Source organism: Mustela nigripes, chromosome 13 (genome assembly GCF_022355385.1).
Source record: "Mustela nigripes isolate SB6536 chromosome 13, MUSNIG.SB6536, whole genome shotgun sequence".
In the NCBI taxonomy this organism is placed as follows: Eukaryota; Metazoa; Chordata; class Mammalia; order Carnivora; family Mustelidae; genus Mustela; species Mustela nigripes.
In genome coordinates, this window is record NC_081569.1 from 31,233,919 (window position 1) to 31,252,791 (window position 18,873).

Genomic DNA, 18,873 nt, shown 5'->3' on the forward strand with positions numbered 1-18,873 from the left:
ACCTCTCTCTCTGCCTGCTTCTCTGCCTACTTGTGATCTCTCTCTGTCAAATAAATAAATAAAATCTTTAAAAAAAAAAAAAGAAGAAGATGGTTTCTAGGAATTTGTCCATTTCTTCTAGTTTGTCAGCAGTCCCCTCTTTTTTTTTCTTGATGACTCTGGCTAAAAGTTTATCACTTTTGTGTTTTCAGAGAACTAACCCTTAGTTTCATCAATCTTTTCTGTTCTTTCAGTCTCTATTTCATTTATTTCTACTCTACTCTTTGGTATCATTTCCTTCCTTCTGCTTTGGGTTTTTACTGTTACCCTTTTTCTAGTTTCTTTTGGTCAAGGTTAAATTGTTTATTTGAGGGTCGAGTGGGTGGCTCAGTCATTAAGCATCTGCCTTCACCTCAGGTCATGATCTCAGGGTACTTGGATCGAGCCCTGCATCAGACTCACAGCTCACTGGGGAGTCTGCTTCTCCCTCTGCCACTCCCCCTGCTTGTGTTCCCTCTCTCTCTGTCAAATAAATAAATAAAATAAAATCTTTAAGAAAAAATTGTTTGAGTTTTTCTTATTTTTTGATGTAGGCTGTATTGCTATAAACTTCCTTCCTAGAACTGCTTTTGCTGTGCCCCAAAGATTTTTAAAATACTGTGTTTCCATTTTCATTCATCTCAAGGTATTTTTTTTTTTAATTTCCACTGATTTCTTTGTTGACCCATTGGTTGTTTAGTAGTATGTTGTTTGGCTTCTACATAGTTTTTTTCCACTTTTTTTCTTGGAATGGATTTCCAGTTACCATACCATTATAGTCTAAAAAGATGCTTGATAGGATTTTGATCTTAAATATATTGAGACTTGCTTTGTGTCCTAACATTAATTAGCCTGAAGAATGTTCCATATGCACTTGAAAAGAATGTGTATTCTGCTATTTTTAGGTGGAATGTTCTGTGTATATCTGTTAAGTCCCCCTGGTCTAATTTGTCATTCAAACCCACTTTCCTTATTGACTTTTGGTCTAGATGGTCTATCTGTTGATGTAAATGGGGTGTTAAAATCCCCTACTGTTATTGTATTACTATCAATTTCTCCCTTTATGTCTGTTAATATTTGCTTTATATATCTACATATATAGGTTTCCTATGTTGGATGCATAGATACTTACAACTGTTCCATCCTCTTGTGAGATTGGCCCCTTTATCCATCATGTAATGCCCTTTGTCTTATAATAGTCTTTGTTTAAAAATCTGTTTTGTCTCATTTAGTATTGCTACTCCAGCTTTTTTGTTTCCCTTGCATGGAAATCTTTCTTCTTCCCTTCACTTTCAGTTTGTATTTATCTTTAGGTCTGAAGTGGGTCTCTTGTAGGCAGTGTGTTGATGGTTCTGGTGTTTTCATCCAGACACCCTGTGTCTTTTGATTGGAGCATTTAGTGCATTTACATTTGAAGTAATTATTGATAGGTATGTACTTATTTCCATTTTGTTCTTGTTTTATGGTTCTTTTTGTAGTTACTCTCTATTCTTTTGCTCTCTTCCCTTGTGACTTGATGGCTCTCTTTAGTGTTGCACTTGGATTATTTTTGTGTGTGTGTATCTCTTGTAGGTTTTTGTTTTGTGGTTACCGTGAAGTTAGTATATAACATCCCATATATATAGCATTCTATTTTAAGTTGATGGTTGGGCACATTTTAAAAGCACTACATTTTACTCCCCCCCACCCCATGTTTTATGTATTTGGAATCATATTTTACATTTTTAAAAAATTCTGTGTGTCTCTTAACTACTTAATATAGATTTAGTTGATTTTACTCTCTCTATTTTTTTAAGATTTTATTTCTTTGACAGAGAGATCACAAGTAGGCAGAGAGACAGGTGGGGGTGGGGTGGGGAAGCAGGCTTCCTGCTGAGCAGAGAACCCAATGTGGGGCTCAATCCCAGGACCAAGGGATCATTACCTGAGCTGAAGGCAGAGGCTTTAACCCACTGAGCCACCCAGGAGCCCCTGATTTTACTCTTATTGTCTTCTAACCTTCACACTAACTTTGTAAGTGACTAATCTGCTACCCTCACTATATGTTTGCTTTTTTTAACTTTTTAAAAATATTTTCTTATTAACATATAATGTATTATTTGCCCCAGGGGTACAGGTCTGTGAACCATCAGGCTTACACAGTTCACAGCACTCACCATAGCACATACCCTCCCCAATGTCCATAACCCAACCACCTTCTCCCTACCCCTCTCAACCCCTGAGATTAAGAGTCTCTTATGGTTTGTCTCCCTCCTTTACCGGTGAGATTTTTTCCTTTCATAATTTTCTTCTAGTTTTGGCCTCTTCATTTCTGCTTTAAAAAATCAACATTTCTTATAAGATTAGTGGTAGTGAACACCTTTTAACTTATGTTTGTCTGGGAAATATCGCTCCTTCAATTCTGAATGACAGTTCTGCAGGGTATCCTAGTAATAGTTCTCCAGGGTACCATATCCTTAGTATCTTTGGTCGTAGGTGGTTTCCTTTCAGCTCTTTGAATATGTCATAGGACTCCTTTCTGGCCTGCATAGTTTCTGCTCAAAAATCAGCCAGTAGTCTTATAGGTCTTGCTGTAACCAACCAGTTACCTTTCTCCTGTTGCTTTTAAGGTTTTCTCTTTAATTTTTGACATTTTAATTATTATGTGTCTTGGAGGACTCCTTGGCTTCATCTTGCTTGGGGCTGTCTATGCTTTCTGGACCTGGCTGGCTGTTTCCTCCCCCAGGTTGGAGAAGAGAAGTTTTCAGCTTCTTCTGAGACCCCTATAATGCTGATGTTATGTCCCTTGATATTGTCCCAGAGGTCCCTTAATCTGTCCTCATTTTTTTTTCTTTATTTTTGCTGTTCAGTTTGGGTGGTTTCTACTATCTGCCTTCCAGAGCACTGATCCATTCTCTGCAGTCTCCAATCTGCTGTTGATTTCCTCTGGTGTATTTTTCATTGCAGTTACTGCTCAGCTCTGATTAGTTCTTTTTATATTTTCTGTCTCTTTGTTAAAGTTACACTGAGTTCATCCACTCCCAAGTTCAGCGAATGTCTCTATAACCATTAATTACATTGAACTCTATCAGTTCGATTCCTTTTTTGTTTAATTTAGTTCTTTTTTCTGAGGTCTTTCTTCTGAACATATTTCTCTGTCTCATTTTGTCTGTCTCTCTGTTTGTTCCTATGTATTTTGTAGTTCATTCACATCTTCTGGTCTTGAAGGTGGTAGCCTTGTGTAGAAGGTATCCTTTGGGGCCCAGAAGTGCAGTCACTGCTAGTCCAACAGAGTCACTCTAGAGTGTTGCCTGTGTGGGCTGCACATACCATCTCTTGTGCTGGGCTGCAAGTGCTGTAGGCACGCTGGTGGTTGGGGTTTGCCTGGCTAGCTCAGAGGCTGTGGCTGGTGCAGGGGCACTGGTGGTTGGGGCTGGCCTCCCCTTCCCGGGGCAGGAGTGGCTTTAGAGAGGTGTAGATCCCAGAAGAGGTTGCCCATCAGGTGTGGTGGGGCAAGAGCCACTTTGGAGGGGGTACCTGCCGGGGAGGGCAGGTCTGCAGGGGGATGGCAGGAACAGGGTGAGCAGTGGTAGTGAAGTAGATAGAAAGTGCTAGAACTTTTGTTCCTAATGTCAGGCCAGCTAGGCTGAAGGAGGACAAAAAATGGTACGTGCTAATGCTTCTATTCACAGAGAAATTTCCTCTAGATCCCTTCCCCTCCAGCACACATCCTAAAATTAGTCAGATCTCTTCCATGGCCCAGGTGCTTTTCAAACTGCTGCCCTGCCCTGGGTCTTGGCATGAGTGAGATTCTGTGTACACCCTTCAGTAGCAAAGTATCAGTCTACTGTAACCCTGTTGTTCCTGTAGAGTTAAGCCCCTCTGATTTTCAGAGCCCAGCATTATAAAGGCTCCTCCTTCTAGTGCAGATCCTAGAGCAGGGGGTGTCCAGTGTAGGGTTTGAACCCCTCACTCCTCAGGGAGAACCTCCACACCTGTGCTCTGCCTCCCACTTGTGGGTCAGGACACCAGGGGTTGGGATCCCAGCCAAAATGTGTCTGTGTCCCTTCTGCCCTTCTCAGTATGTCTTTTTCTTTATGTCTTTAATGTGGAAGAGTTGTTTTGCTAATCTTCAGTTGTTCTCAGAGAGAGTTGCTCTGTGTATTGTTGCAGGCTCATTGTGTCTGTGGGAGGAGACAAGTTCAGGATCTTTCTGCAGTTTCCCCTTGTGATCTTTTTTTTTTTCACTATCAGTTTGCTTAGAGTTTTATCAATTTTACTGATCTTTGCAATAAATAATTAATATTAGGTTTCATTGATTTTTCTCTATTGTTTCTCTCTTTTGTGTTTCATTAGTCTTGTTCATGTTTAACTTGCTCTTTTTCTAGTTTAAGGTAGAAGCTGAGGTCTGATTTGAGACTGTTTTCTGATATAGATGATTAGTGCTATAAATTTCCCCTTAACTACTTCTTTAGCTGCATCCCACAGATTTTGATAATTGTAGTTTTCATTGAATTCAAAGTAGTTTCTAATAACCCTCTGATTTCTTGAACTATTTATAAGTGTGTGATCTCCTTTCTAAGTACTTGGGGATAGCTAAATACTTCCAGATACCTTTCTACTAATGATTTCTTTCTTTTTATTTTAAAAAAGATTTGTATTTATTTATTTGAAAGAGATTGAGAGAATGAGTGGGAGGAGGGGCAGAGGAAAGCAGACTGCCTGCAGAGCAGAGAGCCGGATGAGGGACTCAATCCCAGAACCCCATGATCATGACCTGAGCCAAAGGCAGATGCTTAATTGTCTGAGCCTCCCAGAAATAGAAATCTAATGATTTCTATTTTAATTACATTGTGATCGGAGAGTATACTTCTCTTGATCTGTTAAATTTACTGAGACTTTTTCTATGACCTAGAATGTGGTATATCTTAGTAAAGTTCCTTTTTTTTTTTTTTAAAGATTTTGTTTATTTGATAGAGAACATGTGTGCCAGGGAGAATGGGGGTGGGGGATAGAGGAGGAAGAGAAGTATATAATATTGTTGAATGGATAGAAATGTCAGGCCAGGTTGGTTGGTAGTATTGTTAGGTCTATATTCTTACTGATTTTGTGTCTATTGAGAAGCAAGTATTAACATTCTCATCTATAGTTAACATTCTCATCTATTTCCCTTACAGTTCTATAACTCTGTGCTTCATGTATTTTTAAGCCCTGTCATTAAGTGTATATCTAACTATTTCTGATTGCTGTATCTTCTTTATGAATTGACCTCTCTGTCGTTGCCAGGGATAAGGAAAATCATTTCAAAGTATTTGCTCTGAAATCTGTTTTGATTAAAATTGCCTTTGTAGCTTTCTTTTGATTAGCGTTAGTGTGACTCAACTTTTTCCATTTTTGTGTTTTAACCTCTTGGTGTCTGTACATTTAAGTGTATTTCTTGGGCAGTGGGAGGATGAGCAAAATGGATGAAGGGTAGTGGGAGGTATAGGCCTCCAGTTATGGAATGAAAAAGCTATGGAGATGAAAGGTACAGCATAGGGAATTCTAGTCAATGGTATTGTTATAGTGTTGGTATTGTTATATAACAATTGATTGGTGTTGTTATGTAACAGTGGTATTGTTATAGTGTTGGTGACAGGTGGTAGCTACACCTGTGGTGAGCATAGCATAACATATAGATTGGTTGCATCACTATATTATACACTTGAAACTAATGTAACATTTTGTGTCAACTATACATCAATTAAAAACAAAATGAGAGGGCAGTAGTAATGTGTCCAAATAAAAACAACATACTAGTCTGTTGCAAAGTAAATAAAAAGGTGACTTAGATTTCATAATTAATAAATAAATATTTCTTGTAGGCATCATATATTTGGGGCTTGCTTTTTAATCCACTTTGACAATCTCCTTTAATTGGGCTGTTTAAGCCATTTACACTTAATGTGTTTGTTAATAAATTAGGTTGGGTTTAAGTCTGACATCTTGCTCCTTGTTTTCTGTTTGTCCCACCTCTTTATCTTCCCTTTTCCTTCTTTTTCTGCACTCTTTTGAATTATTTTCTACACTTTCATATTATCTTCTGGCTTATTAGCTATAATTCTTCGTTATTTTAATGGTTGCTTTAAGATTTATAGTGTACGTTTTTAGCCATCACAGTCTATGGTCAGTGATGTCATACTTCATGTATAATCTGAGGACTTTATAATAAACAGGTGCTTCCATTTCTTTTCTCTGGTCTTTATAGTGTTGTTGTCATATGGTTTACCTCTGTGTATGTTATAAACCTCATCTGGTGTTGTTAATACTGCTCTTTGAACAGTTGATTATCTTTTAAAGAGATTTCAGTAGTAAGAAAAAGATCTTAGGTACTTATCCAGAGTTACCATTTCTGGTGCTCCTCATTCCATTGTTTAGATGTTTATTTCTTCTTTTATCTGGTATCATTTGACTTCTGCCTGAAGGATTTCCTTTAACATTTCTTATAGTGCAAGTCCACTGATGATGAACTCTTTTTGTCTATCTGGAAACTCCTTTAAGGTAATTTCATGCGGCATTTGTAGGTCTTACTCAGTTCGTTTTTTTCCTGTTAGGAATCACTGTCCTTTGTTGTTGTATCCAAATGTTGTAAAAACCTGTGTTTCATATATTTTGTCTGTTTTTGTTTTGGGAAAGGAGGGAAAATTTGGCCTGTGTTCTCTCATCTTGAAGGCTAAAGTTCTGACCAGGAATTAGACAAAAGAAGTAAAGTGGCAACTGTACAAGCAAGCAGTTAATTGTCAAGTAAAATGCCTTTTGAAGCCTCTCTCTGGGTGGGGCACATTAAATCTGAAATCGTGTTGATCATCTCTGGGAACTTTCCTTTACATCCCTGTCCAAGCCTCATTGTTTGGTGGTTATGAGCAGGTTGGCCCAGCTGTGAGTGGGGTCCAGAGGTGTGGCAGGAATAGCAGCTTGTGAAGAACATCAGTAGATGTGAAATGACTTCTAGAAGGAATAGCCAGGGAGAGGCCCAGGTTGGAGTTGAAAAGGTTTAGGAAAAGTTTCAGATCACCTCCCCCTCCCCCAACTTGCTGAATTGAGGTGCTCTTTAATTCCCATCTCTGGAAGGCTATCCTGTTCACATAACAGCCAAGTATACTAGGGGCCTGATCCCACAAATTAGGTCCTGTGATTGGGGGCCATATTGTCATCCCGAGGCTCTTTTCTAAACTCTGTAAGATTCAAACAGAATTGTCCTCATCAGGCAGCTCTGAGCAACTTGCCATCTCTGTTTGCTTACGTAGGATGAGTGAGTAAAGAAAAGAAAGGGGGAGTGGAGTGTGTCTTAGCCGTAATAACAAAATGCCATCGGCTTGGTGGCTTCAACAACAGAAATTTATTTTGTCACAATTCTGAGGCTGGAAAGTCCAAGATCAAGATTCCAGCAGGGTCCAGTTTCTGGTGAGGGCTTCTTTCCTGGCTTGCAGCCACCTTCTGGTGTGTCCTCACATGGCCTTTCTTCAGTGGGTAAGATGGAAAGAGAGAGACCTAGCTCTCACTTTTCCTTTTCTTATGAGGCCACCAATCCTCTTGGATTAGGATCCCCTCTGTATGACCTCATTGGACCTTAGTTGCCTCCTGAAAGCCCTGTCTCCAAATACTGTCACATCTGCAGTTAGGCTTCAATATAGGACTTTGGGGAGGACAAAAATATTCAGTCCCTTGCAGAGTATATTAGATTCCACAGCTACGGAGGTATCTGTCTAACAGGTATGAGTCAGGTCTCTTCTCAGCCCCTCATTTCTGGTGGCCATTCCCTCCATAGGGATATATGTGATAGTAATAGGACTTACTACATACCTCCAAACCAAAGCATTTAAAATAACATTTGGATTCCAGTTTTTGGTTGAAATGAATAGGAGCGTCCTGAATGTACCTTTTTGGTCACTGTATAGATTCAGTGGGAACAGGGACAGATCTCCTGATAGATTTCCTGTGTCTTGTCTCCAGGTTCTTCTTTGCGGTCCAGTTGGTCCAAAGCTGCATGAACTTCTTGATGATAATGTATTTGTTCCACCAGAGTCATTGCAGGAAGTGGATGAGTTCCACCTTATTTTAGAATATCAAGCAGGTAAGAGAAATGAGTACGTAATGGTGTGAGACTGGACAGAGGATTGTGTGTTGTCAGATTGGGGTGTAACTGTGCTAGAAATTGATCTTTGTAAGTTGACAGGACCCTTTCTTGCCTTACAAGTTCCCTGACCTCTTGGTTCTGCTGAGCTGAAACTGGCCATTGTCTCAATAGAGAGTAGTGTAACATTGAAGAAAATTCCCAGATCTACAGACAAAACTGATCTGAACCCAAGAGAAGTTCGGCTCTAGGAAAACCAGCATCTTGAATAAAAGTGAGAATGTGTTAAACACACATATAGGAAGTTTTTCTTTATTACTAAGGAAAGAGAAGGGCAAGTAACATCTGTTCAGCGCTATGCTGGATTCTGCCCTAGGCTTTTCTGGCCAACTGTTCCAAGCCGTTTGGGATTGATTCCAGGCCTCTGGCAAACTTCCTTTGAAGGATTTTATTTTCCCTGGGGTGTGGTAGTGAAGTGTTTGTATTTAGCAACACTTACATTATTTTCCATTATATAATGTTTCGGTGCTCCTGAGTCCAGATCCAGCCCACCCAGCGTCAATCCCAGAAATTTTTTGTCACAGAGACCACAGTTCTGATTCTTAGAGAATCCTAAATACCTGAACACATTTTAACTCTTTAATTCTGTGTATTTGCTGTTGTCTCTTTCCTCTGCTTAGAACTCAGACTCTTGAATGTCTGACTCAACACATGATTAACTCAAAGACTCAAGCATCTAAATAGACTAATTGGTCCCTTAAAGCACTGCTTTAATAGGCTTCAGTGATTTGCTTCCAAGCTGATTTAAGAGAAGCTCACCTGTTAGAGTAATTCATGTGAGACAGGAAATAGAGTGCTCCTGGAAAATTATGTTTTCCATGTGCATAAAAAGAATTGTTTGTCACTGGTTCTCTTTGGGTTGTTTATTGGATCAGGGAGTTGGGAAGGGCTAGGTCTGAACATTATGGACAGACCGTTGCAGTAGGCAGTACACATTTCCTTGTGTGCAAGTTTGGAGTTTCTCAGAAACTCAGAATGATAGCTCTTACTGCTAAGACTGTGGCAAGGGTTCACTCCTTCAGTGAAAGGCATGAACCCGACTGTTGACAGGAAGGGTCTGGAAGAGCTAAAGATGTGCCTTGGAAGTGCTGCTGCTGCCAGTTCCAGATTCCTCTCCCTTGTTACCCGGCTGGTGCTCCCCTCCTGACCCGGGGACCTTCCTGGTTCCTGGTTTCTGTCATCTTCCCTGGTGACTGCAGGGTGGAGAGACTGCTCTCCTCAGCCAGATTTTGCTTTGGATTTGACAGCTGTGCCTCGTGTGGAGGTAAGCAGACAGCACAGCTAATCTTGAAAGGAGACCATCTCCATCCTTGGATTTATAAACCCCACACTTTAGTTTTTCTTTTCTGTGCCTTATTTTGTTAGTACAAAGCAGGGCCTCCCATTAAACTTTATTTGAAATTACATTTTCACTGACCCCTGGAGGGAACCTAGTCTGGTGGCAGAAGCCCTCAGATCATTTGTCTTCACAGAAATCCATCCCCAGCTTCTCTCAAATTTAGATGAATAAAAAGAGGATTTGTCACCAATCATTTCCTCCTTTTCCCCTGCCAGATTTGCCCAGAGAAGCTTGTTTTCAGGCTTTGGGCTGGGGATGTACTGAGTCACACGTAGTGGCCAAAGGGCAGGACGGTAAATTGAGAGAAGGGATCACTCAGAGAAACACATTTCGAGCTCTGTGAGAACAAGGGGGCTTTGAGGTTCCAGACTCGTCCTGTCTGCATTCTAGTTGGTTCGCCTCTCAGGCCACTCTGTCAGTCCTGTGTCCTGTGGGAACAGTCAAGGAGCAGCTCTCCACTTCCCTTCTCGTCTTTGCCTGCAGAGGCCTATTTATTTTGCTTCTCTCACTTTTTCCTGCCCTCGGGAGGACTCTGATGTGGATTTCTCCCCTTGTGCAGAATCTCGTCTTTGGGGGAGATGTTGAATTTGGAGTCATACCCATATTCTTTGTTGTCACAGGCCATCGAAGTCCTCAGTCTTTCCTCTCGTTGACTTGTTCCTTTGCCCATTCATTCGTTCACACGCTGCATGCAGGGACAGTGTGAGGCAGGATGAGCTGGTGACGGAAGGCGTGGGTCCAGTGCTCAGCTCACTGCGGGTCATGAGCTCTTGAGCAGAGGATGACAAAAGCATGTGTCCCGTCCTTAAGAGGCACCAGCAGTGGCCCAGGGGAGGAAGCAGCTGCGTCTGGTGGGGTTGGCAGAGTTAGGAAATGTGAAATTTCTAATTTCACGTTTAGGAATGTGAAATTAGGTCCTGTGACCTAATTTCATAGGGGTGAGGCCATGAAATTAGGAGAGGCTTAGCAGGGGAGGCCGCCCTTGCTTTGGGTGTTTGGAGATAAAATGGGTTCAGAGTGTTGCACTCAGCTGTGTGGACCATTATTGGATGATTTCTGTGGACAAATGATAAGGCGTGGACCAAGGAGTTAAAGGACTGTGGCATTTTAACCGGCATAACCATTGTGTTGGGGGTTGTAAGGAGGAAATGTCCTTTTCTGTTTTCAAAGATTTTTATATGAATGACCCACATATAAAATGTTTTTCAGAGGAATGAAATCAGTAAAGCTGAACTCACAGTAAAGGGAAGCTGGGCCCTGCCAGCCTTGACCCTTGCTCCAGAGTAAGGCCCGCACACTCATGCACACTCCCCTTGGAGAGGCAAGGCTTCTGTGCAGAGAGGCCCGTTGTAGGAAGGAGGAAGCGGTTTGCTGATAACAGCACATCAGCCTGCAGTGTGAGGAAACCCTTTGCTGCAGTTTGTCTGCCTTAAGGAAAAACCTTCTGAAGGAGTGTCCAGTAAATGTGATAGAAACCAGTGAAAAACGAGCTTTCAGTGTATGAACTCTAATTTTGTAAATGAGATGAATTCTTTACTTGGAGGGAAAGCTCTAGAAACCCAGCTCCTAAGTCTTGCCCCTCAGTCTCAGGAAAAGCCCCCATGCTGGCTGGGGGTCAGGGGGGTCATTTGGGAATTGCCTGAAGTAGGTGCAGAGTCTAGGTAGCCCTTGCACTGACTGAGTTTCAAGATTTGCTACCGAGTCTTGGCAGAAGAATGGGTGGTGAGGCTTCTCCAAGTGAACCCGGGGAAGGCCTCTGTCACTTGCCCTGCTTTAGGATACCCGCCATAGCGCACACCTCTCAAATGCTTGGCCACTGTGGGGTCTTCAGGGTAGTTCTCCACGTACGTGCACATCAGGATCTCTGGCGGTGGGCCTCGCCACCTGCACATTTAAAACTCAGCTCCCCAGGAGATTCTGACTCTGATGCGGGGCCTGTGGGGAGAGCCATTCCTGTGGTGGGCACAGATCCCAAACTGCTCCCCCCACCAGAAGACCCATCCACAAGTGGCTCTAGCTTCCCTTGGTTTGGATCCATTGAGCAGATGCTGAGTGGGCCTGGGACAAGGGCTTGGAGAACCCGAGACATACAGTGTTCCTTTCAAGGAGCTGGCATTCTGTGTGGGGAGATATGGGGCACAGATGTGAGGGAAGTTAAGTAATGGTCTAAGTTTGAGTACTCATTCAGAACTGTAAAAGAGGTACTTCAAAGAAAAATGATATTCCCCAAACCATATGAAGGGAAGCCTCTATGGATGTTCAAAGCAGTGAAAGTGCACCTCGGGTTGGAGCAGTAAGCAGTCACTTAGGGAGGAGGTAGCACTTGAACTTGGTCTTGAGCAGGCATTATTCCAAAGCAGCTTGATCAGAGGAGGCTAGCGCAGCCAGACGCTACCATCTGGATCAAGTGCCGGGAAACCATCAGCAGGCAGCGGGGAGGAGGGGCCGCGGTCAGCTTGACTTGTGGAATTCCAGGCTCCGTGGGGCCCAGCTGTGAGGTGGGAAGTGCTTTGAGAAAGGTCGTGTGTCCCATGTGCACGGTGTGCACTGGGTGCTGGTATCTGGAGGTTGTGCTGCCGCTCTATAGTGGGGAAGGGACCCAGGCATCCTGTGTGAGAGCTCAGTGGGCAATAGAACTTCCCTGGGACTAACTGGCAGCCCCCTAAAAAAGGCGTAGCGCACCCACGCTGTGTTTGTTGTTCTGTTGGGTTGGGGTCCAGTCCTGTTCATTGGTTTCTTAACTGAGCAGGTCCTCTTGGCTGCAGCGCCATCATGGCTAGGCCATCATAGCGAGGCTCCAGTCGGCTGGAAGCCAGCCTGCCTAGGCCCAGGGCTCCAGGGAGGCCCCCTCCAGCCCCCTCAGCTAGGAGACTTAAAGCCTCTTCCTTTTCTTCCCATTGTGTTGACTGGGCTTCTCTAGGGGAGGAGTGGGGCCGGTTAAAAGCTCCCCATGCCAACCGATTCATCTTCTCCCACGACCTCTCCAACGGGGCCATGAATATGCTGGAGGTGTTTGTGTCTAGCCTGGAGGAGTTTCAGCCAGACCTGGTGGTCCTCTCTGGATTGCACATGATGGAGGGACAAAGCAAGGAGCTCCAGAGGAAGAGGCTCTTGGAGGTAATAGCACTGTCACAGAATTTCCCAGATCTCGGCTAGCGTTTTTCCTCAGGTTCCCGCTGCTCTAGACCTCTGCAGCTCGAGCTGCCTGGGCGTCGGTCCTGGCCCCCAAGGATGATTCACGGCCGCCGCCACGGGGAGGTGCCTCCCAGTGCTCCTTTGGCCGCGGCGGCAGCTCGAGTAGGACAGGGCAGAACCTCCTCTTGCCTGAGCCTCTGTGCCCTGCACTACACTGAGTGTGGCTCCAGCCACGGTGTGTGTGGTCTGCGTCCTCTGTGTCCTGTGTGTCATCTCACATCAGCTGTGTTGCGGTTCCTCAGGGTAGGCCCCGGGAATAGGCTGCTCCCTTAGTGCACAGGGGCGGTTCTTGGTGCCCAGAGTTTGTCACCCTGACTCCTCCCTGTCAGCAAGAGCATCCCTCGTCTGGAGGCTGTGTGACCCCCGGGGGCTTAGGCTTTCATCGTGATGCAAAAAAGGCCGTGACCCCTTCTTCCCTCTTGATGAGTTCTGCTTCTGATGGCACCACTGTGCTCTTCTCTTGGCAGGTCGTTAGCTCCATTTCTGACATCCCTACTGGTATTCCCATCCACCTCGAGCTGGCCAGTATGACCAACAAGGAGCTCATGAGGAGCATCGTGCATCAGGTAAGCACAGGGGCAGTGTGTGCGGCCTTCTGTGGCCCTCACTCTCGAGGGGCCTCGCAGAGAAGTGCCCTTTTCCAGTGGGGCCAGCTCTTGGGGCTCAGAACATCCTGAGGTAGGGATGTTCTGTCACTCAGACCTGGCTCCACAGAGATCCAGAGGAGGAGCCAGAGCCGTTGTGGACCAGGATCCCCTACTAGGTTAGAAATGTGGCAGCAGGGCGCCTGGGTGGCTCAGTGGGTTAAGCCACTGCCTTCGGCTGGGGTCATGATCTCAGGTCCTGGGATCAAGTCCCGCATCGGGCTCTCTGCTCAGCAGGGGCCTGCTTCCCTTCCTCTCTCTCTTCCTGCCTCTCTGCCTACTTGTGATCTCTCTCTGTCAAATAAATAAATAAAATTCTTAAAAAAAAAAAAAAAGAAATGTGGCAGCACCACCAGTGGATCTGTGGGTCCTGTTTCTCCTGGAATGGAGAAGTTGGAGTGAACGGTTTTTGTAGTAGAACCCAAAGGAGAAAACAGAAAGACCAGCGCAGCTGCTTTCAGTTGAAGTTCCAGAAGCTCAGAGGAGAGCAACTTCAGGGGAGCTTCATTTCCTCACCACCAGGCACTAAGGCGTTCGCCTCCTGCCTCTGGAAGGTAGGCGCGATCAGACCCAGGAGTATGGTGCATCTGGACACAGGCTTCAGAAGCTGGGGTTAGAGCTCCAGCTTTGCCATTCTCTAGCTTTCTGAACTTCAACCAGTTATGTAACCGTTTATTTTTTTATTATTTAACCTTTATAAGGGGTTAAAAGGTTATTCATATGGTTCAAACCCCATTAATACTAAGATACACAATGAAGTCTCCCACCACCTGTACGCACTGTTAGGAATCTTCTTGGTTTCATCCTTATGCCTCCAGTGTCTCTGTATAGATAGAAGCAAACATGGGAATGTAGCCTTAATGTTTGGTTCCTTTTTACCCCAAAAGGTAGCACAGTGTTCAGAATATAGACTGTTCTGCACTTGGCTTTTTTTCACTGATTGGATTTGGAGGGCTTTTCTTCGTCATCACCGGGGAACATCCTGCCATTTCACAACCAGGTGATGAAAGGGAGTATGGGGTTCCCTGGGTTATTCACCCTGCACCGTCTTGGTGGGCATCTTGGTTTCTCACCTTAGCTATCCCAGGCGGTGGTGCAGCAGAGAACTTCGTACGTGACTTTCATTTCCCCTGAGCAGGTACATGTGTCCGATGAATTCGCAGGAGTACAACTGCCAGGGGCAGCCGAGAAGGCCTTTGTAAGTTTAATGCTGCCAGAATGCCCTCCGCAAGAGCTGTCCCCATTCACCTCCACTGGAACCCTTTACAAGTGCTCATTTCCTCGTATCTTTGGCACCAGGATGTGATTAGAAACACGCATTCTTTGACCAGTCTGACAGGTGAAAAATATTTGAGAATAATCTTTGGTTGTTTTAATAGACTTTACCTTTTAGGGTAGTTTCAAGTTTGTAGCATGTGGTGAGTTCCCAAATAGCCACCACGCACAGCCACCACCTCCCCCGCCGCAGGCATTGTCACCCCCAGTGTCACTGCCGTGAGTGTCTGCCCCTCACTCACACACATGGTTATCGCCCACACTCCGCCATTTATGTCAGGGTTTGCACTTGGTCTCTCTCAGTAGAGGTTTTAATTTGCATTTCCTCTTTAAGGTTACCTTTCCACTTTTTAAAAAAGCCGTGTTTACTTCATTTTCTGTGTATCTATTTAACCTTTCTGAGCCTTGGTCCCCATAGCTGGTAAATGGAGGCAATTCCTCCTGCTCTGGGAGGGTTATGGTAAGAATTGAATGAGCAAAAGCCACCCGCTCGGGGCCTCGCACAGCACATGCCCTAAGTGGAAGAGCTCTTACGTTAGCAAAGCCACATGCACCCACACATACCCCTTCCCTTCCCCGTGTGTGCAGTGCTCTGGCTTCGAGGAGAGGAGCACCAGGTCAGAGAGCAGGAGGTCGTAGCAGCTCCCCTTAAGACTAAAACCGGCTCAGCGGCTCCTTTGCAGTACCCCATGCGCACCATCAGCACTAAATACAGCCTTACCTAACCCATCCCTGCTTAAAATCTTAGCTCTAACAGGAGACCTTTCTCCCTGCTTCTTGGCGTGTACACGGAACCACCTGAGCCTGTGTGCTGCCAGAGCCTTCTCTGCTCCACTGGCCCGGTGCCTGCTGGCGTTTGGGAATATGTCCCACCGGTAGGCAAGGGTCTGCTGTGCGTGCAAAGTCTCAAGCGAGGCACCATGGACAGAAATAGGAAGTAGGTGCCTCTCTGCCCTTTGAGTGAATGTAACAAAAGACCGAGTCCACAGCAGTATCACTGCCACTTTCTGGATTTATCCCAAGGGATAATGAAGGTACGGTTAGAGGTGTCATGGCCAAAGCAGTACCTGTGACCATCACTTTTGGGGCAGGGAGTCTCATGGGAAGGAAGAACATCGTTCTGCCTGCCTTCCCTGACTTATAGTCACTCACTGTGTCCTCGGGTCTCTTGGGAGTGAGGTGTCCATCAGAAAGAGACCTCCGTTATGTTTCTGTTAGCAGGTCTTTCCTGCGGTGACTTCTCTGGGCCTGAACGAACAGGAGCTGCTGTTCCTCAGCCAGGCGGCATCTGGCCCTCACTCCTCTCTCTCTTCATGGAATGGCATCCCCGACGTGGGCATGGTCAGTGACATCCTCTTTTGGATCTTGAAGGAACACGGGAGGAGTAAAAGCAGAGCCTCGGACCTCACCAGGATCCATTTCCACACACTAGTCTACCACATCCTGGCGACTGTTGATGGACACTGGGCCAATCAGCTGGCGGCTGTGGCCGCGGGCGCTCGCGTGGCTGGGACACAGGCCTGTGCGACAGACACCATCGATGCCAGTCGAGTGTCCCTGCGGGCACCCCGTGAGTTCATGACCTCCCATTCGGAGGCGGGCTCGAGGATCGTAATAAACCCCAACGAGCCAGTAGCCAAGTGGCACAGGGAGGGCGTATCCTTCCACTTCACACCGGTGCTGGTGTGTAAAGATCCCATTCGAACAGTGGGCCTTGGAGATGCCATTTCCGCCGAAGGCCTCTTCTACTCAGAAGTCCGCCCGCACTCCTAGGAAGGTGGCTGTGGGTAATTTTTCCGAAGGAGAGCTACCCAGTTTAAATTACAGGAAACATAGGATGGAGGGGTGTCCAAACAGTTTCTAGATCTAATTGAAGGATAGATAGCCAAAGAAACAACAGATTCAACTGTATCAGATACATTCCAGCCTGTTGACGATTACACAGAAACATTTCAGGTTTTAATCAGAATTTAGCTATCTACTAACAAGACTGGATTTGGGGAGTTTTTTTATGTTGTGTGTTACAGGGGTAAAACTTGATTGCCATGTCCCCATTTTGTGCAGCGTTGTCAATTATTTCAGGCCAGACTCCATTCTGGAGAGCATGTCCGCTGAAGAAAGCACTTCTCCAGGGGCCCAGGCTCTCCTGGGCTCCCGGCCCCTGTGGAGCCCAGAACGAGGGTCTCGTGTTCTCTCCCCACTCTGTGCTCATGGGCAGGATCACGATTTCCATTCAGTGTTACAACGAAAATGTTTAATGAGCACACCTTCGTAGTCTTCTGCTCTCAAAGTGCAGACAGAGCCCCAAGTCAGGACAGAACAGTCGTCCCTGTGGCTTCATAGTTGCAGCTGAGGCTCTGTGCCGCCTTTGAGGAAGGCCTTCATTTTCTGCCTTTGCTCAGAAGCCTGGCTCGCCTGTGTGGTGGCCTTGGGGACTGCCAGCCTCTGCCTTCTGCCCTCCCCCGGGGTTGTAGGCTGGTCTAGAGCCCACTGTGCCTGGGCCCAGTCTCAGCCCCCAGCTCTGGATACACTTTCTACAGTGGAAGACTGATCTTTGTTCGTTCTGATCGTTGAAGGAATTTGCTTTTACAACTGGAATATGCTTCTGCGTGTGTAACAGATCATGTCTGTGTTACATTGACACACCACATCCATTAAAAAGTTTTACCTCATCCGAGCCCCAGAATCATGAATAAATCTGTCATGTTATGTATTTATTTTTTTATAAGTCAAGGAGACTTCCGTGTGCTTTTAAATATATTAAAAACAATTTACATTTCAGGAATCCTAAGTCTGCTTGTGATTGAGTCTCTCTCTCCCAGCCCCACTCTGGTGCCGGAAAAGTCTAATCATTTCTGATCTTGACTAGGACGTGAGCTGTATGTTACTCTGCTCCTGAGGTGTTTATTTTTTCCCCACCGCTGAGCCTGAGCTATAGATCTGTCGTCTGTTGGTTTAAGGTGACAGAAGACAGTAGTACCAAGACAGAGTAGCCAAGCCACTGTGGAACAGCCGTTTGGAAGAGTGCGGTGAGCCTTCTCAGTTCAAAGAGCGGTGTGAACGCGGCAGCTGCTGGCTGGCTGACTTGGGTCAGGGGTAATCAGTTCATACCTGGCTCTTAGCAGCTTCTGGAACCTCAAAACTACCTCGGGTTCTTTGTGTATGGCCTCCCCCGCCTGCTGTGGGTAAGAAGGAAAGGCTTGCTCACTCCTTCAAAGAGAATTTAAACCTAGAGCTTGAAATTCAAAGCAAGCAATTAAGGGAATTTCTGGCTGCTACCCCATCAGTCTCTGCCTCCAGGCTCCATTAAAAATAATTAAACACCAAGCTCCTAGCCTATTTGTATTAGAAAGGCTGAAGTGGGAAGAGCTTTCTGTTTTTCCAAGAAGAGCTGGAATAACTCCTCACTTCTGTTACGTAAACCGAAGACAGCTGTGAGAGTACTGAGGTGTTTCCCACGGGCCTTTTTCTTAGTCCGGCTCCGAGCTGTCTGCTCCCCTCTGCTTTCGTATATATGGTCCCCCAGTTTGCATGGGGACGTCAGGAACATGTAATCAGCACGTACCTTAGAGCAGTGTTTTTTTTGTTTTTGTTTTTGTTTTTGTTTTTTTTAAAGATTTTATTTATTTATTTGACAGACAGAGATCACAAGCAGGAGAGATGCAGGCAGAGAGAGAGAGAGGAGGAAGCAGGCTCCCCGCTGAAGCAGAGAGCCCGATGTGGGGCTCGATCCCAGGACCGCGGGACCATGACCTGAGCCGAAAGCAGAGGCTTAACCCACTGAGCCACCCAGGCGCCCCTAGAGCAGTGTTTTTATAGTCATTTTGGTGGTTAACACAAAGTATCCCAATGCATTGTGCGTATAGGGCAAGTATTCCTTTCCGTCTTGAGAAGCTTTACTTGTGCCTGAATGAGCTGCACGGAGTCAGGAATGCGCACAGGGCCCCTCCAGACGTCCCACCTTTTCTAGAAGGCAGCTAAGCCTCAGCAGGAAGCTCGGACTCCAGCACTTGGGAGAGGCTTTGCGGAAGTGAGCTGCCAGGATAAGCGGCATGTGCGGCCTCGGGCCTCCACCCTGCGCCCGAAGCTGTATGGTACAGAGCTTTCCGTGTGGGACTTGGTCAGAGGTTGGAAAATCGACTGGACTAGAAAAGGGGGCCTGGTGAGAAATGAGCCTCCCTAAGATGCTATTAACACTCATACTTGCTTGAGAAGGTTTAATGCTCTAGGGAAAGCACCAGCCACACCAA

The 18,873-nt window shown here is 45.5% G+C and overlaps 1 protein-coding gene across 2 annotated transcripts in view; it reads left to right on the forward strand.

Annotated features, from left to right (window-relative positions):
• Positions 1-17,408, forward strand: part of ADPGK (ADP dependent glucokinase) — a 42,880-nt gene extending 25,472 nt beyond the window's left edge. The window contains exons 4-7 of one of the 2 annotated variants that reach the window (XM_059371889.1): positions 7,990-8,110; positions 12,430-12,626; positions 13,172-13,270; positions 15,842-17,408. In XM_059371889.1, the coding sequence (XP_059227872.1) occupies positions 7,990-8,110; positions 12,430-12,626; positions 13,172-13,270; positions 15,842-16,396 (972 nt within the window). In that variant the 3' untranslated portion in view covers positions 16,397-17,408. The remainder of the gene's footprint in view (positions 1-7,989; positions 8,111-12,429; positions 12,627-13,171; positions 13,271-15,841) is intronic. The other variant, XM_059371890.1, reaches the window with a different exon arrangement.
• Positions 17,409-18,873: the final 1,465 nt, after the last annotated feature.